Here is a 25,175-nt window from a genome sequence, read left to right on the forward strand (position 1 = left end):
CAAACAATGACTCTTCTTTGACTTCTTCTATTTTTTATTAAACTCAGGACCTTAAGCATGTGAAGCAAGCAGTCTACCACTGAGCTATACTCCATTCCCTGAATTTATTTATAACTTTGGTGAGGATGCCTCTTAATTTGAGTAGAGTTGGTTGAGTACTTGTTCTTTTGAAATATTTATTTTTCAAAATCTTCTCTGGAATGTGTCCATAACAGCCATCCTGGCCTGTCTTCATAGGCTAACTGACAGGGTAACTACATGATCTTTAAGACAAATGTCATATTTAATGGAAATGGTGAGATGCCACGCAGATAATGTGTCCTTTTATTTCATCTTTTTGGCTTTATGAACTGCAAGCAGACACTCACTAAATCACAGTAGCAGGCTTGCAGTTTTTATCACCTGAACTGAAATGGAATTGTGAGCTGGTTAGTCAGATCCCTGTATTCAAATTCTGAGTCCACCCTTTACTGGCTATATGGCCTTAGACTAGACATACAATCCAAGCATTTCCTCAAGTGCAAAATAGGATATTTGCAGTACTGGCCTGGGAGTGTATTGAATCCAGGTAGAGGGATATTGCGTGACCTGTACCAATCAGTAAGTGGCAGTTTTTACTTTTATTTCCTGCTGGCTGAGTTTTCACATTCCTTAGCTTACCAAAACTCTTTTCTTGTGTGCTGTTGGCATTGGCATTTATAAAACGAAGCTTAGAGTTCTGGCTTTTTGTTTTCAAGGAGAAAGATCCAGCTGCATCCATGGGGAATATCTTTTGCCACAAGTAACAGAAAAATCTTGACAATCAGACGTTTTAAGCAAATAGGGATTTGTTAAAAGCCATCCACTAATACCTGGGATGGGTGTCTCCTGGTGTTGCTTCTGGCTCTCAGCCATGTCACTGTGGAACTTCCCACAGTCAGGGACTGGATTGTTCCTTCTGTACTTTTCCTCATAATCTTCCTTAGTTAAGGAACATGGGGAGAAGGACAGTACCGCCCACACCTTTAATCAGGGAAATAAGAGCTTTTATGCAAGTGTCTGTTTTATGACTCAGTGGCTAGATGAGTGACACTTTACCATGCCCACCCCCAAGGATGTCACCTGAGTCCTGACTTTTCCAGCCTCTTCTGTAGAAGTGATGTGGAAGAACGCAGTTGGATGGCCTTTGTCACTAGCATTTGTCATACAAGATCTTAAAACTTTTCTCTGAATTATAAAGTAATGGTAAATGTATTAAGATGACAGTTTTCCTGAAAGCAGAAAAGTATTCTTGCAGTCTCCTACAGAAGTATTTATGAAAGTAAATGACCTTCCCCCACGTCGACTCCTTTCTGATCGACACACTCTGAGAGCAAATTCAAGCCTCTAAAATGGTTCCCACTTCAGCTTCTATTCCTCTGTTTTCTTCCCTTCTCTTTCCTTAAAGAATCCCCTAAGAATTTCCTGAAGAATTCAGTTCCAAACCATTAGGTAGGGCTGAGCATTGATGGGCATGGATGGGTGAGCCAGAGGAAGGTGTCCTGGTCCTATGGGGTCAGGAAGGAGTATCCTGGAGAGGCTGCTTGCAGAGGGATCCAGACTCCTGGCTGCCAGGAATCCAACCTCAGGCAGGGTGTTGCTGCCCCATGATTAGCCTGGTGAGTGGGGAGAAGGGACCTTCCCTGGATAGACAGCATTAGATAAATATCACTCCAACACTTCACCATGCAAAGCAAACCCAGGAAAAATAGCTTGTGCACCTTTTCCACTTACTTCCTTTATTTGTTGGAAGGATGCAGTTAAATGATGATACATATAAAAATGTATATGTGTATGTACAATCTCTCACCTTCCCCTGCATTCTAATAAATCATTTTCCTTTGTTTCTTGTTTTCATGGATCCTAGCCTTTGAGGTATGCATGGTTTTGACATTGCTTCAGTAATGATTAAGATAAAATGTTCCATTCTATTATTTTTTTCTTTCTCTCCTCTGAACATTAAGATTGATTGACTCTTAAGGAAGGTCCTTGGGCAGTCAGGACACTTACCCTCAGACTTCTTCATTCCTCTCTCCTGCATACTTTATCTAAAAGGCATTAAGAAAATGGCAAGAGGGTAAACTAATTGTTTTTAGATCTATGTTTTGTGAGTTGATAGTTAAAACGTGATTTATTATGTAATCTACTGCCTATGTTTTTTTGACATTTTTATTTATATTGGATAAATGTGCTCTTGTTATTAACTTAGAGCTATGACCCCTTTCTCATCCCCCTCCCTTTTCAGATTGTTACTTTTCAGACACATTCCTATGCATTCCTACCTGTTAAGCAAAAATGCATCTATCAAAATGTATGTCTGCTCACTCAGGCTAGCTCTCTAGGTTTGGATATGCTGGGTATGCTTTATCAGGTGACCCTTTAATGCAACAATGAATTATTTTGGCCATAGCTCAAGCCCCTGGTGGGTGTGTGAGCATTTGATGCCCATATAAAATCTTTTAATACCTTTGTCATTTCCTCTAATGCATGGGTTTACAAAATCCTGCAGGGACTTGGTATTTATTGAAGGTGGAAATTGGCATGAGCATCAGTAGTAAAATAAATTAATAGATATTTTACAAAGTCCATTGTAAATAGATTTAATGTATTAAAACACCCCCTCATAATTCTATGATGAAATCGCTCTTACTCCCTATGACCTATACCCATTTTATTTTCTGAGTGACTTTATTGTAATTTCATAAAATAAACGCTTTGTCCTTAGCTTTGAGAGTACTTGCTTTATAATGATTTTTTGATACTTCCAATTGCTTACACATGAGTTATTTTTTCCATTGCAAATGGAAGGCTTATAGTCCCTTAAGCTCTTTTGTTATTTGAGGTTGTTGTTTTCCCCTTAACATGTATTTAATAAGGAGAAAATCTTGTTTGGGACAATCAAGCTATTATTATGTTTAATTCATTGCCGTAGCAAATCTTGCTTGTGTGTTCCCTGTGGTAAGAAGACTTGTTTTTAAAACTCAGTGTCTTTTATTTTCTTCATTATATAAAATACCTGTTAAAGTCCCTGCTCTCCCTGTTTCTTAGTAATTGAGAATTTTTCCTAAATGTTCTTAAAGTAGAACATTACCCCTAAAATTAATGAATTACCTTTGACAATGCTTTCTAATTTAAGTTGTTGACTTAAATATAAATAATAAGACATTCCATCCCAAATGTAATTGATGGCATGCAGAAAGCCAAGCCGGGTCACAGGCTCTCTCCTGGGAGTTGGATCTGGTGGGTGTAATTGTTTTTCAAGTAGTTCACTGGGTGACTTTTCTCATTATAGGTTTGAATACTGGTTTGGTCTGAAGGCCTATCCAACAGCTTAGTTGACCTTGGTATTGAAATCTTTGCTTTCTTTACTCTTCTAGTGGGAAGGCTTTTGAAAGCCACAGGATACCTGTCCTGGCTGTCTCCTCGATGCTCACCACTCACACATCTGTATCCCTGATCTTGTGGTGTTTCCCAGGATTTAAGTCCTTGCTGAATATAGAGAAGAGGCAGGAAGCAAAATCTTGGCTCTAGCTTTTTCCTTTTAATAATGCTTCATCACTTCCCTGAGGTTAAGGGAGAGCCTTATCTGTGCCTTCCCTTTGACCAGATGTTATCATAGCTGCTAACTACATGGTCAGAGCTATTTCACTGCTGTGTTTTAATTCTCAGCCTTGATTAGTGCAATTCCTAGTGTGTCATGGTGAAGTGCTGGGGGCAGAGAGTGGGCCGAAGGCAAAGAGAATGAACCCACATTCATTTTGAAGAGATAGTTAGTTGGTGAGTTATCTAAGGTAGGATGCCAGATAATCCAGTTTCATAGGTTTAAAAAAAATGGGGAACAGTTTTGAATTTGGGGAGCTATCTTCTGACTGAGTACCTTCCACCATGATCACCCCTGTTCACTCAGATGTGGGAGGACAATATCAATTCTCCTCATTTTTTTTTTTTTAAGATTTTGAGGCAGTTTGCTGTCTTCGTTGACTCTTCTGAGATGATGACTTGCCAAAGTGAACTTGAGATCAGACCAACCCCACAAATATTTATCCCACAACACTCAGATTCAAAACTCAAGTTTTAGGGTTCTCATATTCATTATTTTCATTTGTCCAACAGACTCAAGGTCTGTACACCCAAAGATACTATATTATGCTAGCTGAGCTTCTAGAAGATTTTCATCTATGCCAGTCTCTCAGGCATATCATACTAACATGATGAGTTTTCCAGCCTATGTTCCTAAAGATGGTGTGAGTTCAGTATTTTGTTCTCATTTATGGACTTTCAATTTAAGCTGTGTTCTGATGTTCTCTTCAATTTCATAGGAACCGACAACGGTGAAGTTCTTCCTGATTCCATCCCATCAGCTCCAGGGACACTGCCTCATTTCATAGAGGAACCAGATGATGCTTACATCATCAAAAGTAACCCTATTGCACTCAGGTGCAAAGCAAGGCCAGCCATGCAGATATTCTTCAAGTGCAATGGCGAGTGGGTCCATCAAAATGAGCACGTCTCTGAGGAGAGCCTGGATGAGAGTTCAGGTAAGAGTGCAGAGCAGTCTGCTGACTCCATGACAGCTCCCCACCTCCCCCCGACTGTGTTATGTATGGGAAAGACTAGAAACCACCTGCCATCCTGTATTTAAATGAGTTTACATTAACATTATCCCAGACATTGAAGATGTAGTTGATTCCACAGCTCCTTTGATAGCTATTCTAATATGCTGCAGAGGCATTTTTCTTGGTCTGTATAGCTTTCAGCATTTAACACTGGATGGAAGTTAATATTCTCTTTGGAAATCATTCTTCTTGGAATATTAACTTCAGTTGCTGTTTTCATTTTCTGAATTCTAAATATTTTGAGACAAATATTAAATCTTTCATCAAACACATTTTAAGTACCATTATTTTAATTTCTTTTAATACTTCCTCCTATATATTATTCTTGTGTACTTTATTCTCCACAGTTGGTGGCTTTGGAGTACTCTTGAAGATTTTTTGATTACTGTGTATTGATGGATCCCAAATTAGATCACTGTATTCTAGCAGGATCTCTTACATGAAAGACTTTCAGAACCATCTTTATTAATAGTTTGTTTGAGTGATAAATAATGATGATGGAATTATGATTACACTGGTTTATGTTTATTGAGTAGTCACAATATACTAGGCCTTATCTAAGCATTTGGTGGGCATTACTCAGTCCTTATTGCAGCCTGTTAGGCTAATGCAATTATTACCTTCTTATATACAGAGAAACCAGGATTTACGTAAATTAAGTGCTTGTGCTATATCTTAGTGTAATATCATTTGACTAAAACCTTTCAAATTCATATTTTTTATAACTTAATATGTAGCAGAAATAATATATGCTTTTGCACCTTGGTTCTTCAAAATAGATAGTCTAGTCACACCGTAGATTATTGATTTTATTAGTTCTATTTGGCCAACCCACTAGATGTTAGACTTTGAATAAGTCAGAAATCCTTAGTATAATTAGAAAGCCTCAGGTGAGCTCAATGTAGTAACAACATACCAATAAGTTCCAATGTATGAGTCTAGGCCTTTCAGAGTATTCAAAGAGGGTCAAGATGTAGCTCCTGTAGGTGTACTTTATCACTATGAAAAGAGTAAAGCAAATAAATGTCTGAATAGAGGTATGTGGTTCTGCAGAGGATTAAAAGAAAAGATCACATCTAACCAGAAATGTTAGGAAGGGTGTTGTGAAAGTGCATTTGAAAGTGACATTGATGAATGAGGTATCCAAATAGGCATAACTGGTGCTACACTGTGTGGTGGGGAGAAGAGTTCCAGTGGTGTGAAGGCCATAAACATTAACTAATGAGAGGAAACTGAGTGTGTGTTCAGCAAGAAATTGGGTTTGGTTGAAATATAAAATTAATGTAGGAGAATAGCAGCTGACAGCTAGAAAATTTAGTTTAATTAATAGCATGGAAGGCCTCCAATGCCAGAGTGAGGAGTTCTTTATTTAATTTTATGGACGTGCTAGTGGTGGCAGAGATTGATGGTATTGTTTTGTGAGAGTATAATGGGTGGAGCTGTGCTTCAAAGGCTGAATTTGGCAGAAGTGTCTGGAATGGTAAGAAGGGGAGGAAGTTAGACACAGATAGCTCAGGTGAGAAGAAAGAAGATCTGTTTCTAGAATAATGGTAAGAAGTAGATATCTGTTTGATAGAGGACTATTTAATAACATAGAATGTTACAGCTGACCAAATGAATAAAGACAGTGGAGGAATAAAATTTAACATATTACTAGAATGGTAGTGCAATTAATAGGAATAATTACATCAGCAAGAAAAAAAAATCTGAGATCATTGTTTGGACTATCTGAGTTTCAAATGCTTATGGAATCTCAAGTAGAGATAACAGTTGTAGAAATTGGCAGGCTTCAGAGCAGACAGAAGAATGCATTTGGTAATCATCAATATAGAACGAAGCCAGGGAGATGAGGAGCTGTTACAAGAGAAAGGCTGATATGAAAAGGAAAAGCAACTAGACACAGTTCTTCATGAGCAAGGGAGAGGAACATCTGCATCCAGTGAAGAAGGAACTCAAGGTAGGCTGAGTTCCAGAGCAAGGAAAAACAATTCAAAATCATATTTAGGTTATAGTCTGTCTCTGCCTAGAAGTCAGTTAAGGAAAGGGTAGAGAACTAGACATTTTATACTTATTTATATACACACAGAGTGCAAATCATTATACAGTTTTGAGCTAATTTGGGATTGCAGTAGAAATGCAAATGTTTGAAGATAAAAGCCCTATCACAATCCCCCCATTCATTTCCAGGTTGGAACTAGAGTTGTATGAGGAATTTAAAAAGGTACCTGTCTTAGAGCTATTGTTCTTCAGACCCCAGCTTGATTAAAATCTTGGAATCCAACTCTGAGAATTACAAGAGATCCTAGTGATAATCTAGCAGTCCTATTTTATACATTAAAAATTCTGTGACCCACAAGGTACAACTAGTTCTTGGTGTAGCTGTGTCTAGAAGCCACAGTTGCTTATGTTGACTTCAGGTACATTTTTTGACACTACAAACCACTTTTTCCTACAGATTCGTCTGTTGTTCTTCCTGATCAAAACACCCACAAGTACTTTTCCTCATGTAAATTTGGATTTCTGTACATGATCCATCATGAATCTGTTTAGGGTTTCAGTCTTCCAAGGGTGTAGCGCTGCATGTATTCATTGGGATATCTTTATTCCTGTTTCTGCCATCTCTGTAAGGGCCAGTTCCTTATTCTGTGTCATGTTTCTGGCACTGTTAGATAAAAATTATTCCATTCAAAGGTGTAGAGACATTTCCAGGATTGCAGGAGCAGTTTTCTTCTTGAAAAGATTTGACATAATCAAAGAAAAAGAAGAAAACCAATTGAGTCTTAGGGTCAGACAGGTTTCTGACTTCAGGCTCCAAAGTTGGGATCTAGGATGCACCTGGATGATTAAACTTGTTTGTGGGAGAAGTTGAGTTGGAAACAATAGTAGTCTCACCCTCACCGATTGAACTTAGCTTGAAAAATTGACAGGAGGACTCTGAAACTTGGGATAGCATAACAAAGGGAACAGAATCAACTACATAAAGAGTAGTCTACCCAACAATGGGAGAATATGAAAGGTTGATGTATCTTATACTCATTTAGCCCAGCCGGAAAAGACACACATACCACTGGCTCCAAGGGGCCCTATGATTGATTCTCAAATGTCTGTCCTAGATTTTGCCTAATCATGAACTCAAAATAGCAAATCCCATTGGGTAAACTGCTCTAAATGAAAGGAAGAACATTGAAAAACTATCATCCATATTTTTTATACCATTGCTAGAAAATCTTATTATATCATTCTCATTTCAAGGCCTCTGGATAAGTATTGCAAGCCGATTTAACAGTACACCCTCTTGTAACTTCACAACATGCTGTTTTGTTATTATTTCTCCCTTTTAATTCCCATAGCATTGCTAGGCAACTCCATGTCTTGCAGAGAGCATTGTTGCTTACATTCTCTACTTCCAAGTAAAAATCTCCCCTTCTCTATTTCTTTTTTTTGTTGTTGTTGTTATTTTTTAAGGCCAATAAAAGTTACATATTTCAAAGGAACTGGGCAGAACAAAAATTCATAAATGACAATCAGAAGAGATTATATACCAGTTTTTTAAATGCTGTTGAAAAAGATTTTAAATTTTAACAGTTACCTTTTGAAAAGAATTTAATAAGCACACCCTTTTCTTCCAAGTCATTTTGATTGAATCAATAAGAAAGAAATGTCTCTCCCTAAACAGTTTTCTTCTGTGTAGTTAATGAAAATCGCTGTCTACTGCACACTGCAATTATGTTTCCTAAGCTCTGTATTAATAGTGGAATAGTGGAAACAGGAGCAAGATAAGTGGAGATATTTTACCCCAAACCAATACATAAGTGCAATTAAGGTTGGAAACAAAATGGCCTCAGGTATTGAAAAATAGATGCATTACCTCCCTTGGGTTCTCCAGTGTGGAGCTGGAGAATAGTGCTTGACTACCTTTACAGACTTAATGGCTTTTGATTGGATCTGTAAAATAATTCCTGCTAGTCCAGGACTGAATGACACTAAGAAGCCAAGGACAGCAGGACCACATTTGGCCAGAGAAAAGTATTTTCTCTATATATATTTTAAGTCCTGTTGGAAGTAACTCCTTACATATCTTGGACAACATATTCTCCATTTCTGAAATATAAGGGACTTGTGATATAGTTTTTTTTTTTTTTTTTTTTTAACTGACACGCTTGCTTTCTTCACAGATCTAATGGGAAATGCATGGGACCTGGGAGGGTTTGGCGTAGACACAGAATCTTTTGTATTTCCAAATTGGAAGCAATAAGTCCTTTCAGTTGTTAAAGGCTGCAAACTGCCTTTGGTCTTTTTGGTAATTTGGCCCCGTCATCTAACAGTTCAAATAAGAAGAAAAAGAATTGTGCGTTTTCATGCAATTTAGCTTGGAAAACCCTGAGCTAGAGTTCTTTCCTGCAAAAAGTACAATTTATTTGACATGAGTTACTGTGTTTGCACAGACATGGCTATACCTCTTAGTAATGTACACTTTCAGTTCTCTGCAGAAGCCAAGGGATCCTCTTTCATTTGTTCTGCCTCATTTCATTTGGAAATATGGGAAGTCTTCTTTCCTAGGTTTTGCTTCTGTTAACATCTGGAAGCTTAGAATTTAGAGGTAATCCCAACCCAGGAACCATGCCCCTGTGGAAAGGGTGGTGTATTCAGTAACATGGAAATCAAGAGCTTTAATATAACAGGCAGACACACACATGTTCATATACAACAACAGCAAATGACAAAAGAAAGCAACAAAAAACAACAAGAAGCCAAACCTATCTTGACAATCAAGATTATATTGCCTGTGGGAAGCTTGAGTTATCAATAAGCTAAACCAGTTCTTTATTGTTCAATAAAAATAAGAGTTCCCTTAACAATGCTTCATGCTTTTATCTTATTTTATCTCAGAGGTATCCAACTCTAATGAGTGAAATAATGTGTATTTCAACCTGTTATGGGAAAAGTCTCAACTCTGGTAAACTAATTTTTTTTTTCTTTTCAAAAAATATCGTTTCAGGGACTCTATTGTGTGTGATTTCCTTTTTAAACAACTGGATCCTCTCTCTGGGGATAAAAGGTTAATGGATTGTGTTGAGAAAAGAGAAAAGAATGGAAATAAAAATGTATTAAATCTTTAAAGTTAGCATCCCAGAACTTTGCTGTGCTGGTGATGAGGATTTGAATATAGTATCTTCCAGAAAACCATTAATTTGAAGTTGCCTTCAGTGATTCACAAATCACCAAGGCATATTTGGGAAGCATATATTTTAGACCATAGAACATAGAGAGAATCAATCTCTCAAGTGTTCCATTGACAGTTTGTGGGTTTAAAACTCACTTTTATAGAAACTTCCTCTCTCTCCACCCTGAGTTTCATCTTGTTCATCACTCTGCCTCTCAGAGAAGACTGACAAATTCTTAAAAGGTTTGCAGCTAAATATTATGAATCCCTCCATACCCTGTGGCAGAGTACGAAAGCCATGCCTCTCGGGTCTAATTTAACCTTTCTTACAACAACATCAAAAAAATCTGGAGACCACTTACTCTCATTCCATCTTAGCTGTAACTGGAAGCAGCTCGTCAGTTTTATAACAATTCCCAATATTGAACAGAGATTTGTTCCAAATCCTAAATTCTTGAGTAATGTTTTTGGATTTTCTTGTGTTCTTTTCTGTTCCTACAACACCAGGTGTATATTTAGGTGTCTGAAGTAGGAATTATGAAGCTGTGAAACAAAATGAAGCAAAAACCCTGAAGATTGCCTAGTGCTTCAGAGCATGGGTATTAGTGTTAGATGGTGACATGAAATATAGCTCTCTATTTAGGCATTTTTTACAAGTATATCACTTAACTTCCTTTTACCTCAGTTTCTCCATGTGTAAAATGTATCTGTCCTCACTATTATGTTTACATAATACCCATTCAAGGTTAGCCTTCAAAATGATAAGTCTGCTATTTTGTTTTTGGAACGAGGCAAGTGGCTATTGATGATGATTCAGAAGACAAATCTTTCATCATTGTACACTTTCACAATTCCAAAAAGATAAAGAAGGCCAACATTATTAACAGCTAACTGGCCTTCGCTTTATTGTTGTCTATGATTTGTCCATTCAGTGTGCAATCAGTCTTGATGCCATTCCCGAAGCCCATGGTATCTGTGCGTGACCCACACTGTATGGTACCTGCACTGACCTCAGGCCATGACCTGCCTAGAAGAAGGTGATTTCAGTGACTACAGGAATGCAAAGCCACTGTCTAGGCCACACGGTTGGAAAGTATGACCATTATGACCATGTCTCCTATGTTGTCCTCTGACACAGAAGTGACTGACTCTCTGGATGCTGTCCTCTAAATGCTACTCCCATGTCCACTTTTCCCTCTGAAGTTCTGCTTCTTGCTGTCATCAGACAACAATATCCAGCTAATTTGCTTCCCTCTGCCAGACATCTCTGAGCTGATTAATTCTAATCTCTGGTGTGGAAGAAAAGAGAACGCTTGGGTGTATTCTTCGTTTCTGTACTTAAGTCTGAACTTGTGGTGCTTCTGAAGACTACGTGAAGTGCTTATTATCCTGGGGAAACTAAAGAGTATTCATTAAGCATAGTGCACATGCACATTCAAAGGATGACTTTTTTTGTCAGAATACATTTTGATCTTGTTGCTAGGATGAAGAAGCAAAAGACATTTAGCCCTAATTAATCATCTGCCAGAAAAATGAAATATAGTTCTACCTTTTAATTATCTATATTTAATTTACTATTTTCAGTAGCGTGTTGGCCCAAAGACATCTAAACTCCCTCAAGATAGGGAGTGCACTTCCATGATAATTCTTTCCAGAGTTTTGAAGTTTCAGGTATTTGTGATACTCATGTGTCCTTACCAGAATCAAGAGCCCCCAGAGACTTGCCCTAGATACCAAGCTACATATTGATGACTTCAGAGCCCTCAAATCTTAGGCAGAATGGAACCCAACCAAGAAGCTTTTTCTTACCCACAGAGAGCTTAGGAGCTGCCTTGGTGTGATCCTGTGGCCCTCTTTGTGCTTTCTGCAGTGTTGTTCCACATGGTTGGGGAGTGTTGAAGTGTCCTCTCATTTAGTCTAGATGCTCCTTGAGGTCAGGAATCTTAACCACTTAGCACAGGAGTAGGCACAAATGAGGCATTCAATGCATATTTTTTTTCCAAACAAATATGTGTCACAAAATTTGTAACACCTTTGACGCTATCTTATGTAATGGGAACTGGAGCAAAATTACAATCATAAAACCATAAATAATAGTAGCACACATTTTAGGATGAAATAAGCTAAGGTACATGGCAGTATTAATCGAAGTAAAGGGTCATACAAATATTATAATGACAATATGTGATTATTCAAAATATGGAGAAGCTTCTCATTGTTCAAGCATGTTTTCTGGGCTCTATTCCTGGACTCCTAAGAGATAAGTGGAAAACAATACCTTATATGAATGGTGGACTCAACTTCTTCCAGCCAAATGAGCTGTTTTCTGTTCACTCAGGAAGCAGTACAAGGAGGGACCACCTCAGCCAAATCTGGGCAGCAGAGGGGCTGAGATACTAAGGATTAATAGTCCAGAAGCAAAGCCTCTTAAACACTACAGTCTGATGTTTTTTCACAGGGAGTTTGATTTTTTTCTTTTCCTCAAGAACTGAGCAAGTCCCTGTGTTACTGATGATACAGCACAGAAATGATTCTTTGGAGCTTGGTCCACAAAAAATTGGATAACTATTCTTTTGGTTAAGTTTCCAGTTATGAAACATTACAATGCAGAAAGTGAGGCACAGAGCACGTGAAACACTGAGCTAAAAACGCCTAGGAAAGCAGGCCCAGAGATGGAGGTGATAAAACAATTCAACTAAAACCTACATTGCCAGTCTCCTGCTGTTTCCAGTGGCTTGAGGTATGAAAAACCTCTGAGAGAAGAAAGGAACTCTCCCTTCCTTCTCGAATGTATTTATTCAGTTTAGTAAGCTGAGCATCCTACTACAGAAAACCTCCAAATGGTTGAAGAACATAAAGCTGTGAGGGGAGGTAAACATCTGAGAACCGTGTCAAATCCCTCCCCAAGTGCCCATCGCCAGGTGTATCTGAGAACTGGTTGGCAACAATAACCACCGTAGGATGTTACTGATGGGCTTTGTGGAAGTGTGATAATGAGCTGTAGATAAGAGGTGTGGGGACAGCTGTTAGTAGACACCAGGCTGGGGTGGGCATGGTACTGAATGTTAAATACAATTCCAGAATTTTTTATTAGCAACAGAACAAGTTCAGATTTTACACGGAGACTATGTCGCCCTTTTATTAAATGTTAACCAGGAAAAAAATAATATTTTAATTTTCTTCCCTCTCCATTTCTTTTCTCCTGACTTTTGCATTTCTCTCTTTTGAACAGTGACCCATCTACCTTCAATTAGTTGGAAAATTCTCTAACTTTTGAGTCTCCCAACAGGATTAGACCTGCTAAGAGTAACTAGTGTTTTCTATCTGATAAATAAGGGGATTACAGCAATAACTGCTGTCAGCATTTTTCTCATTTAAACAAATAAAGCTGACAAATGATGAAGTTCTGTGCTGCTCTGTTATGTTTAGTACATGCAGAGCAATTATTCATCGGCTGCCAACATTAGTCTATCTACAACTAAACCATCCAACAGCGTAGAAAGCTTATTAGCATATCAGTACCATAGTCATATTTTTATATTCTGTAAGACTCTACTCCATAACAAAAGCTGATGGGTATAATTTGCACAATAATTTAAAGGGTTGGACTTTTCCATGCTTATTAAAGTTATGCAAGTTATCGGGTACAATGCAACTCTTATTTATGAGATGCCATCTTTTATTTGCTTGGAATTTTTGTGCCGCTATAGCATTTCCTAGAACAAGTTAGCTGCCATCTATGGAGGTGGAGAAGTAGATGACTGTCTCTGCTTGCAGCAAGGGAGGATAAACTTCAGTGGAGTGGGGGAGAGGACGGGGGAGTGCTTTCTTTAAATAGAGGTGGTTTTCTTAGCTGTTTCTCCTGTGTGGTTATGGACATATACAAAGGTACCTATGTGTACGTACATATACACTCATATACATATGAAAGTGTTTGTAATAAAGGAAACGAGAATTTAAGAATGAATGTACCGTTTTCAAAAAAAAATGTCAACTTATTCTAATAGTTCTTGTGTTATGTTAATGAAAACTATGATACAAAATATTCATAATTTTCCAAGTGTTCTAAAAGGGACAGTGACAAAACTAAAGACCTCATGTTAGAAGAAGGCCTAATTCAGACAGATGATATACTTTTTATAGGATGGTCATGTTGCTTGCAGCCTACCATCTTGATGCTACTTATAGCAAAATATATACCAAGCTTGAGAGCAGTTGTTTTATTCATTTTGTTTTCTGATCCCATAGGGAACTCTCTGAGCTATGTTGAGGTGGTATATTTGTTTTCATTTCCAACTTAGAGGAAATTGGTAGCTTAAATATAAGATGGAAAATGAAAAAAAAAAAAAGGAGGGTTCTTCATTAGTTTGAGCACATTTCTGTCCTTTCAAGATTATAGCACACTTCTTTGGGTAGACCCTGCTTCCCAAAGTGTTGATATATTCTGTCTCAAAGGTCTCCCTGTCCTGCAGATGTGGCCAAGTGTCCTTGCCCTCCACTTTCTTTTTTCTTTCTTTCTTTCTTTCTTTTTTTTTTTTTAAGTGCTAGATACTGAGCCCATGGCTTTGTGCATGCTAGGCAAGCATTTTAATACTGAGCTACACCCCCAGCTCTTTGAGTGCAAGGAAATAAAAAAGCAGCAGCAACAACAATAACAACATCACCTCCAAAGGTTCTTTCCTCCTTTTCAGTGGAGGAAATGGCTTTCAAAACTGTCATATCCCTGACGAGGAAAGTGCAGTACTTGTGCACTTTCCATTTCAAAGAGGGAAAATGAGAATTATCAAGTGGCCATCAGGATGAGTTTCTGTGTGTGGGTACCTCCTACAAATATAGAAAGTTTACCTCAAATCGCACAGGGTGATTTACGTGGCCATAACTGTCTCTAATCACACACTATGAATAGCATATTATTGGTTGGATGGAAAGGCTTTTTCCCCCCGCCTGACTAATCCATTCTTGTTCTTTAATACCCAAGACAAGATCATGTTCCACCTCTTCCACTGGGAGTCCTTGGCTAATTTTGATCATACTGATGCTTCTGGCCCCTGCATTCTTTGTGACACTTAAAGAGAAAGTATAGGCGATATATTTGACAGCTTTTTGTCACTACTTCAAAACAGCTGAGATAAACACCTTAGAGAAGGCAAGTTTTATTTTGGCTCACAGTTCCAGAGTTTTCAGTCCATGGTTGACTGACTGCATTTTCCTGAGGGGATACAGAACATCAGAGTGCAAGGGTGTGTCCCAGGAAAGCTGCTCAGCTTATGCCAGCCAGGAAACGGGGGGGGGGGGGGGGGGGGGGGGGGGGGGGCGCTCACGGACAAGATATTCTTCCAGAGCACACCTCCCTTGCTACCCCCCACTCCTCTCCTGTGACCTACTTCCTCAACTCAGTCCCACCTTTTACAGTTTCCACTACCTCCTAATTATGTCATCAAATTATCAACACATCAGTGGCTTACTCCATTGATGAGGTTAGGGCCCTCATAATCCAATCATTTTCCAAGAGCTCCATTCCCAACTTTGCTGCACTGGGGACCACGCCTTCAACACATGAGCCTTTGGGTAACATTTCAGATCCAAACCATAATAGCTACTTAACCTTCTTAGGCCATTCTGTTCCATAATGCCATGTGGAACACCTATAAAACCTTAAATTGAGCAATGCATATGCCACTTATGTTCACAATTAATATGTTTGAAACAGTTCATGTTTTTAAAGGTATATTTGCTTAAGAAAACTAATAGGTAAATGAGTAAAACATTTGAAAAATGTATTTTCATCCATATGAAACAAATATATATGATATATAAATTAAAACACCTATGTCAATTTCATGGACATAGTCACAGAATGGAAAACTTGGAAATTAGTGGGTTAATCTTTCTTTAAATATTTCATGTGTTAGTCTTATTTCCGTAATTAAGAAGAAGTATTTAAAATATAGATATAGCATTGAATTGTGTAGAGCCACCTGAACATAGGGCCAGTCCAGTGGAAGGCAGAAGCAGGGTTAAACACCAGGTCCTCCAGTTACAAGCTGTGAGTGTGGACAGAGGACTCTGCCTAAGTCATATTGCTCTCATCTGCTGCATGGGTCCACAGTGGCATTCACTGGCTCTGTGTTATGGAAATGTAAGTGAGAGGTTTCAACTGAGCAGGACACTGGGCACATACACAGAGTGTAGTAAGCCTGGCTACTCTTCTCCCATGCTGCCCATCCTAGAGCCAGGCACAGGAACAGTGAGTCTCTTCTCGACAGAAAGGACACATTCACTGTAAAGTAAGCTACCTTGTTGGTGATGAAGAGGAATGTCCTCTTTCATCCTTGGTGATCAATGAAGGTGACCATTCTTCCCAAAGAAAGGAAGGCTGATAGTCCTTAGTCAAAGTTATGGAAGATGCTTCACTCCCCAGTTAGAAATATACCAAGCAAATTTTCTTTTTTCTTTTTTTTTTTTAAAGAGAGAGAGAGAGAGAATTTTTTTTTTTAATATTTATTTTTTAGTTCTTGGCGGACACAACATCTTTGTTGGTATGTGGTGCTGAGGATCGAACCCGGGCCGCACGCACACCAGGCGAGCGTGCTACCGCTTGAGCCACATCCCCAGCCCCCCAAGCAAATTTTCTAACTATTTGAATTAGAAAGCAAAATCATAAAAATCCCATTAAAAGGTTAAGGTCTTAATAGCTCTTCCCAGTTAGTAGATGTAGCCATAGATATGCCCCTTCATATCATTGAGATGAGGGTTTTCCTGGGTTCTCCTTTCAGTGACATAAGACATACTTCACCTTTTCTGGTTTGCGTTTCTGCCTAACCTTTCTTTGGATCCCATTGGTTCAGTTGTCCTGAGCTTCTGAAGCCAGTGTTCTGGCCCTTCCTTGAACTCCCTTCCCGTTCACCTCATCCTGCACATGTTTTTATTCTCTTTCTTCTAAAGCCACACTGTTACAGTAGCACACCCAACTGTCAAACCCTGGGGCATGGTGTTTAGAGGAACCTGAAACTGTTGTGTCTGAGATTGGTATGTTGCGACCTCTTTAGATTCTATAATTCTAGCAATTAACTTTGGTGCTCTGTTCTTCATGGTAGATTTTATACCATGAAAGACAAAGACAAAGCACTAAGTCAAGGTACTATGAAAACTACTGCATTATACTGGAGCCACATTGATAATACTTTACACTTGTGCTTATAGCCTACTCAGCTGGTGGAATTTAATTAGCAGTAATATATTATTGTCAAAGTAATTAAAACCTTGCCTTGATTAAAAACAGAATTGTTTAATTAAAAAGGAAAGGTTTGGCTAACCTTAACTTTCCATTTGAGGAACACAGTAGCCTCAGCTGATAGTCTCTCTCTCTCTCTCCCATCAGGATTGAAGGTCCGGGAGGTGTTCATCAATGTCACCAGGCAGCAGGTGGAGGACTTCCACGGGCCAGAGGACTACTGGTGCCAGTGTGTGGCATGGAGCCACCTGGGTACCTCCAAGAGCAGGAAGGCCTCTGTGCGCATAGCCTGTAAGTATATTCTGTTTGACCTTGTCCTGTAGGAACAGGGACAGGAGTTAAATAGAGCTCAGAGGACTTTGGAGATATTACATGCTTCTACAGAATATAAATTAGAGGACACAAGAACCCATTGGAACTGTCTTTATCTCTTCTAAATTTGCTGTTTTAAATTTGTATTTTAAATGTTTGATTATTTCTTCCAGAGGACAATCAGCAAATCAGTTTGTCTAAGACATTCTGCCTCAATCCTCAGAATGCAGGTGTCTCAACAATGCCAGGAAAATCTCTTCCTGAGAGAAACCCACACAAATGGATTCTGCTGCTTGCCATCAATGACAGAGTTCAGAGGGCACTGATGGGAAAAGTTGAGCAATGACTGTTTACTGGGCTTTCCAGCAAATCTGCAAAGATAAGACATTAAAGACATTAAGGGATTTTTATAGCCTACTGTTAAATCTCTTCTCTCTGAATCTTAAAACATGGAAATGGGTCTTGAAACTGCATTTATTTGACCCAAGTAGGTCTAAAAAAAAAAGCAAAGAAAGAAAGAAAAATGCACACTTGAAAAATAATACATAAGAAAGAAAGAAAAATGCTTTCCAGGAGAGTCCAAGATTTCTTTGTCATATTTCAGCATCAGTGTTTTTATAATCTAAAAAAAAAGATTTATAAATATGCAATCTTCTTTTCTCCTTCTTTAAAATGTCTTCAACCCACCCAGTCCCATTATCCTACCTCTTTGGATCCCCATAAACCAACACTGTTTGCCCAGTAATAGAAAAGCCCTTTCAGAAAGAAACTGGGCGGTGGAGGACAGAGATGATCCTTGTTTTATTCAAATGCTGTCTTTTGAGAGTACTATAAAGAATACAGGACAAGAGGGATTTATCTGAGAATTCAAGGAATTCTTCATAACAGATGTTGATGGTTTAGAGATTAAGAAGAGGAGTGGATTGCTATTTGCAGAGACATTTACATGTCCTGAGAAATGAAAGCTTCCTCTTAAAAATAGGCATCACCTTCATTGTGCTGACAATTTAGAAGGTCTCTCCTGGATGTTGCCTGGGCCACAGAGGAAAACTTTATTTTTTTTAATTTTATTTTCTCAGGGGAAAACTTTATTTTTGTTTACAAAAGGAAGAGAGGTCACCTCCTAATCTGCTTTCTAAGTGAGAACCATGGGGAATACTTTTCCTATAGTTATTTAGTTACTTGACTTTAGCCAACCAATATTTTATGGCTTTAAAGTAACAGGTCAGCTGAGAGAAGGCCTATGTTTGCATTTACTTTCCCATAACAAGTCCAAGTCTGAGCTCCCCCAACATGGTCTCAGTCAGGACAGCCAAGGCATTCAGTTTTAATCAGGCCGAAGCAGATACTCACTGGGCTCTCTCCAAACAGAGGAGGTGAAGCAGCTTGAGGGGTTTCAACAGAGGCTTCCTCAGTTTCTTTATTCTTAGCCTTAATTTTTCTTTCCTTTTTTTTTTTTATTATTTTGCTTCTCTGAAGCCCACGTGACCTGTCACCTATTCTTTGAACTACTATAAATAGCCTGGTCGGTCTGCCTCTGGTCTCTTCTTCCTTTGTACTTTCTCCCTTAGTTCTTGATTGCCACAGTTTGCTAAAAACTGCCAGGAGTTTTCTCAGGGGAAAACTTTATTTTTGCTTACAAAGATTGGCAGAGAATGGTTCAGCCTACCTCTTTTTCCTATGACTTTGTATATACTGTACTTTGTCCTTACAAACCCAGTGTTCTGCATGTGGCTTTCAACTGGCTGACATGTGACTTCCCTCCTGGGGTCTCTGGTTTCACATGGGTGTTTACATGATGTCAAGGAGCTGACTTGAGTCCTGTTGGTTTCCATTGGCAGCTTTGCTGCTTTTTTGTTCTGTGGTGATCCACACTTTATTTCACCCTACTGTATCTTTAGTGTCTTCATTCATGAATGTGTGTCTACTTCATAGTCATTGCAAGAGTCAAAGGTGTCGGTAATTATAAAGTGTTTAAAACTGTGCCTAGCAGAGAGCTAGCACTCATTCTCATTGGGGCTATTTTTATGACATGTCTGATTCTCCATAGAATCAACATCTTTCACCTGAAACTGTGTGAATCCTTGCTATAATTGAATGAAAATTTAATGCCTTCATACTTTTTCTTCAGATTATGTATATTTTAAAAAATCCATTCTAGATCAGCTCTTGGTATTCCACTCTTCCAGGCATGGTAGAATCAAAGAATGCTAAGGATGGAAAATGCATTTTTTATTCTGTCACTTTCCACATTTTTAGAGTTGTGAAATACTTTCATGACAAGATTTTGCAGATCTCTCCAATGATTAAAAAAAATCATTTTGCCATTCTTGTATATAATATACACATATGTGTATGATAGAGGTGTAAATTTTAAGTAAAATATTTATCAGAATTTTATTAAAACCTATATTGTGCTTTAACTTAATGTATTCTCAAATAACCTTTGCAAAATGTTTTTAATTTCTTCATATGTAGCAAGTGAGAGGTTTTTTAATTTATTTAAAATTATTTATGCAAGTCAAGACACGATTTGTCATTAAATATTGCATTTGACTTGGGGACCCATGTACATTAAAATGTAAATTGAAATTTAACTAGAGTAATGGCATCAAAAGTTGGGAGGGGGGACCTGCCTTCAGGACCTTACTTGAAATTTTTTTTCTTTGCTTACAGGAAAAAAACATCCACTTTAAAAAAGCATGATTTTTATGTTTTATTAGCATAAGAGAGAAGATTTCTAGCATTTATTTGTAAGCATTTCCAGAAAATAGCACACTGTATATGTGGGTAGTTTTTACTCCCAGTAATGAAAAGCTGACTTGGATATAATTGTCACTATGTTTCTTCATATTAAATTGTGGTTTTTTAAAAAATTCTACAGACAACTTAATATGCTAAATAAGGATTTTGATAGATGAATGTAGCTTTTGAATCTGGTGACAGTTATCTTGAGGGGACTTTTCAAAATTAGTCTCATTTTTATATTACTCATTAAATTATTCTTGCTCAACATTAGAACTCCTTATGCTTCCTGCATTTAACCAATGATCCATTAAGAATTTAACAATTTGAAAATTGCAGTGGGCAAAACCTCCATGGCAACTGGTACATTCAGCTGAAGGATGTGTTGACATGAGTGTCTTGACAGGATCACGTTTGTGAATTTATGAAAACACCAGGAAGCTTACTGGATGGTGTCCCTCAGAAATGATTTCATTTTAAAGAGAAGCTGTACAAACAAAATTACTTATTTGTATGACTCATTTATTCATTAAAATGGACACCCCTGGGGTACTAGTTAAATACAGAGTCCTGGCTTCCACCTCAGACCTTTTGGATCAAACTCTAGAGGAAGGGCCAGGAAAGCTGTTTGTATTCAGTTACCCAGGTGATTCTGTGATCAGCTGTCTCTGGAATGTCTGGGCTAGACGCAGTTTTTCTCAAACTATAACATGCATACAAATCTACTGGGTTCCTTAAACAAAAACAAAAACAAAAACAAAAAAAACTGCTGATGATTCAGTTAAAATAACTCAGGAGGGGCTGGGGTTGTGGTTCAGCAGTAGAGTGCTTACCTAGTGTGTGCGAGGCCCTGGGTTTGATCCTCAGCACCACATAAAAATAAATAAATAAAACAAAGGTATTATGTCCAACTACAACTAAAAAATAAATATTAAAAAAAATAACTCAAGAGGTCTACTCTAAGGTCAGCAATATTTGTATTTCTAATGAACTCTTTGGTTAGAGGTGTTGCTGGTTGGTCCATGCACCATACTTTGAGTAACAACACCCCAGAATACCTCTAAGAAGCACTATTTGGGAAATGTTGATTTAACCCATTTATCATCATATTATATGTGTTTGTCATTTGACATGTTTCAAAAAATTAGGTGACCTGTCCAGAGGGGTCACCTAGCTAATGGCAGACATGGCACCTCATCTGTCCTTGCACCATACCCCCCTTGAGTGCTTTTGCTACTGAGCCATGTGGATTTTTTTCTGTTAAATGGGAGTTTGAGAACCATAGTATAAAAAAGTTCATATGCTTTTAAGTGTTTTTTTTTTTTTTTCAAGGAAAGCATTGATTGCTTTCTTATTTTAAGAGTCAACTGCATTCTTCCTCATGGTCAAATTCTAATGTGTGTATAAACACTTTGTTTTAGGAGCCAAAGTGCCTGCCATTTTAACTTTTTTACTTAATTATTCCACCCTATATCATAAAGAGGTTGTGGTCCCATCCAACTGCCCTGGGCTGGGATTAGCTTGAGGCCCAGTTTCAAAAATGGTTTTATAAAAAGGTAAAAATAAATAAATAATGCCAACCCACATTTACCCCCACAGAGCTGGCAGAAGTCTGTCTCCAGGGAACGACTCCCTCCCATGGGTCCACTCCCCTTTGTCTGGTTCAGCTGAGCTGGAGGTAGACAGGCATCCTATGGCATCTGCTACTTCTGCTGCTGGGTGCTTGTCAAAAACAGGAATTTTCAGTTATTCGTAGTTGTTTATTTTCATGGATGAACATTTGGCGGCTTAGCCCTTTCTTTTACCCCGCCCCCTTTTTTTCTTTTTCCTCTCTTCTTTATCTGCTTATAAAATGTTCTGTGTGAATCATAAACCCTTGGATAATCCAACCCTTCTTGACACTGGGCTTTTTATTTATTTTTTCTCTACTGTGGAAGTTGGGACTGGAAGGAGGCTTTGTGTCTTACAGTCAAGCCAGTTATAGCAAGTTGGCCACTTGCAAGAAAACACAGCAGGAAACCACTACTTTGTTGATTAAAAAAACTATAAAATTTGATACATGCTGAATAAAATTTAAATATGCTTCTTATTTGAGATACTCCTAAAATATCCATGCAGTTGTGCCAAGAATGAATGAAGAAATTAGAAGAGAGTCTCATTTAAAAGCTTTGAAACTCCCTACTTTTACAGGCCCATAGTAAAAGCAGGATTATTTTCATTTGCTTGTTTTTGGGGTAGAGTCTTTGAAAATGTAGAAAGAAAGGCATCTGATAAAGCTTTGCTTTTAGATCTCAGGTTCATGGACTTGGTAACAAATTTTATCTGCTAAGAACTGCCAGTGGTCCACTCCTCCATCCTGAAAATTAAATATAAAAACGAACAAATATAGGTACATCTGTCTGGCATTCAGACTCCTCTCCTATGACATCTTTACCTGTGTGCTGTGTGCCACCTGGGTAGCACAGCAGAATTGTTTAGATTCTGGAATGTGGGGCTTGCTTTGCCCTTCCTTGCTTTACCAATATTTTTTCCTCCCTGGAACATGTCCACAATCCCATCTCTCACCCATCTCTTCCTCCCTAATTCCTATATCCAGTGGCCCCTGACTTGCTACTTCTTCATAAAACACATGTGAACAAATAAACTCTTAACCCTATTGACCTTAGCAACCTCAGATAGAAATTAAGCCATTGGAAAGTTTCCTCTCCAGCATTGCCAGGTTCAAAATTCTATAAGTTGTAATTGTCCATCTCTGAGTTCTCATAGCATTTATTTAGTACTTCTCCTGTGATGCTTAATAATCATAGTTATTTCAAAGTTATTTATGGACTTATTTCTCTCACTAAATTATAAACTGCTTCAAGATTCAACCCATTATTTCCCTCATTCTCTTGACTCCTAATGCAGAGCCTTGAATATTGTCTCTGAATTATGAATGTATGTTTGGTTGGAAAGCAATCCCACCTATGCAGATTACGACTCCATGAAAAGATAGTTGTTAGCTGTACATCATGATTATGCCATGATGCTTGCATAGCACCTGTCTTCTTAGCAAATCCAAAGTTCCTGTGGACATGTGGGAATCATCTTTGTCCTCCTTAATTTGTGCACTACTCCTGATACTCAGTAGTGCAGTAAAGAAGAGATCAAAAAGGAAAATGGAAGTAATGAAGCATTAGAACTGCTCAGTGGTGACGTGTGGTATACAGTTCTGAGAGAGCTGTGGGCTGCAAACCCTACTATTGTTACTCTATTCATCTTTGTTCAGAACTTGAAATGCTTTCTCATGTTGTAGAAACTACTGTTAAAACCTGTTATCAGCATTTGGTATAAATCACACAAAAACCCGAAACCCTGTTTTCCCTTCCCATGCAAGAAGTCAAGAGACAATGCTATACTACTCTGCCAAAGTAAGGTCAATCCTTTCCTGTAGAATGAAGTTAGTTTATGGAAATGTTATTGAAAGATATGAGACTCCTGGCTTCTGGATAGTGTTGTACATTGTCTAAGAGTATCTAGTCAAAGAAGGGAATGAGTACTGAAAGACAGCTCTCACTCTGCTAACCTAGTTGCACACCTTGGAATGTGATTCATCCCCCTGAATGAAGGGGCTAATTTTTCCTGGAAAATAGGAGCTTATTTCTAGCCAACATGGGTGTTTATTGGTTTCTAGTTTACATATATAGATGTGAAATCTGCTTGAGGTAATAGAACAGGGTAAATAATTTGTAGGTTCTAGTGCAAAATGAAAATGCGAGGTCCGTTGTTTAAAAAGTAAGAGTTTTGAGCCATCAGCAACAAGGAATGAAATCAAGCACGGAGCCCCAAGCAACTGCATGAGACACACACCTGTGAAGCTGGCTCTGAGAAATCACCTAATACATGTAATAGTTATCTATACAGGAAATAATTGGCCTAGAAAACGTAGGAAAACATTCAGATTCTCTCATGCAAATCCAGGGACAGGTTTATTCTATGTTACTTCAAACCCAGAGGCAGGATGGTAGAAGCCAAGTATTAAGGTGGCCTGTTTGGGGTAAAACTCACAAGTAGACATATCCAGTTATGGAGTGTTCTTCCTGTGGCTACAGCTCCCTGTACATAGATAAGCAAGGGAGGTATGATTGGTTGTGATAATGGACAAGGAATTACTTCATTAGATATGTAAGTGAAGTGTGACCTATTAGGATTTTTTAAAAATTTTGATATAACATCAGACTTTTGGAAAAGTTGCAATATAATACAAAGAATTTCCTTAAACCCTTCTGAGAATCTTCCGATGTTAACATCTTACCACACTGCTTTAGTGTAATCATTATTTTTGTGTTTATTGGTATAGTCATGCCCCCCTTAATGATGGAATATGTTCCAAAAAATACATTGTTAGGCAATTTTGACACTGTGCATATATCTAAGTCTACATGAGTCACTCAGTGTGGCCTCTTGATGCACTTATAGGACATGGTAAACCCCAGATGTATGAGGCTGCTGCTGTCCTGAGCTGGCATGCTGTTCTATATTAAACTTTAATAATTAGAAGTATATAATAATCATAAATGTTGTAGTATGGTAGATACATAAATCAAAAAGTACATAGTAATTTGTTATCATCAAATATCATGTACTATATGTCATAAATGCACTATTCATTCACATGACTGGCAGAGCAGTAGGTTTGTTTATCCCAGCATCACCACAAACACCTGAGTAATGCTTTCAGCCATGAGGTTACAACAGCTATGATATCATCAGACAATAGGAATTTTTACAGCTCCTTTATAATTATATCAAATGTGTACAAATTCCATTGTTGATAAAAATATACAGCACATGACAGTATATTTATATGCAATGATTATGTGGGACCATTTTCCTTCATTGTTTTAGTTGTAGATATGATGGCTGCCTCCTCCTAAAAGTGATACTGGATTTTTTTTTTTTTTACACCAGGTACATTTTTCAACATAACCATGATATAATTATCAAGGAGTTAATATGGGGCTGGGGATGTGGCTCAAGTGGTAGCGCGCTCGTCTGACATGCATGCGGCCCGGGTTGGATCCTCAGCACCACATACAAACAACGA

The 25,175-nt window shown here is 38.1% G+C and overlaps 1 protein-coding gene across 6 annotated transcripts in view; it reads left to right on the top strand.

The window, feature by feature from the left end:
- UNC5D (unc-5 netrin receptor D) overlaps positions 1 to 25,175 on the top strand; it is a gene marked incomplete at both ends in the record, with an annotated part of 514,193 nt that overhangs the window by 277,500 nt on the left and 211,518 nt on the right. For all 6 annotated transcript variants that reach the window (XM_081269820.1, XM_081269821.1, XM_081269822.1 and 3 more), the window contains 2 exons: positions 4,338 to 4,556; positions 17,180 to 17,323. In XM_081269820.1, coding sequence (XP_081125946.1) covers positions 4,338 to 4,556; positions 17,180 to 17,323 — 363 coding nt within the window. The remainder of the gene's footprint in view (positions 1 to 4,337; positions 4,557 to 17,179; positions 17,324 to 25,175) is intronic.

Source organism: Spermophilus citellus, assembly GCF_964194105.1.
Source record: "Spermophilus citellus genome assembly, chromosome: 16".
Classification (NCBI taxonomy): domain Eukaryota; kingdom Metazoa; phylum Chordata; class Mammalia; order Rodentia; family Sciuridae; genus Spermophilus; species Spermophilus citellus.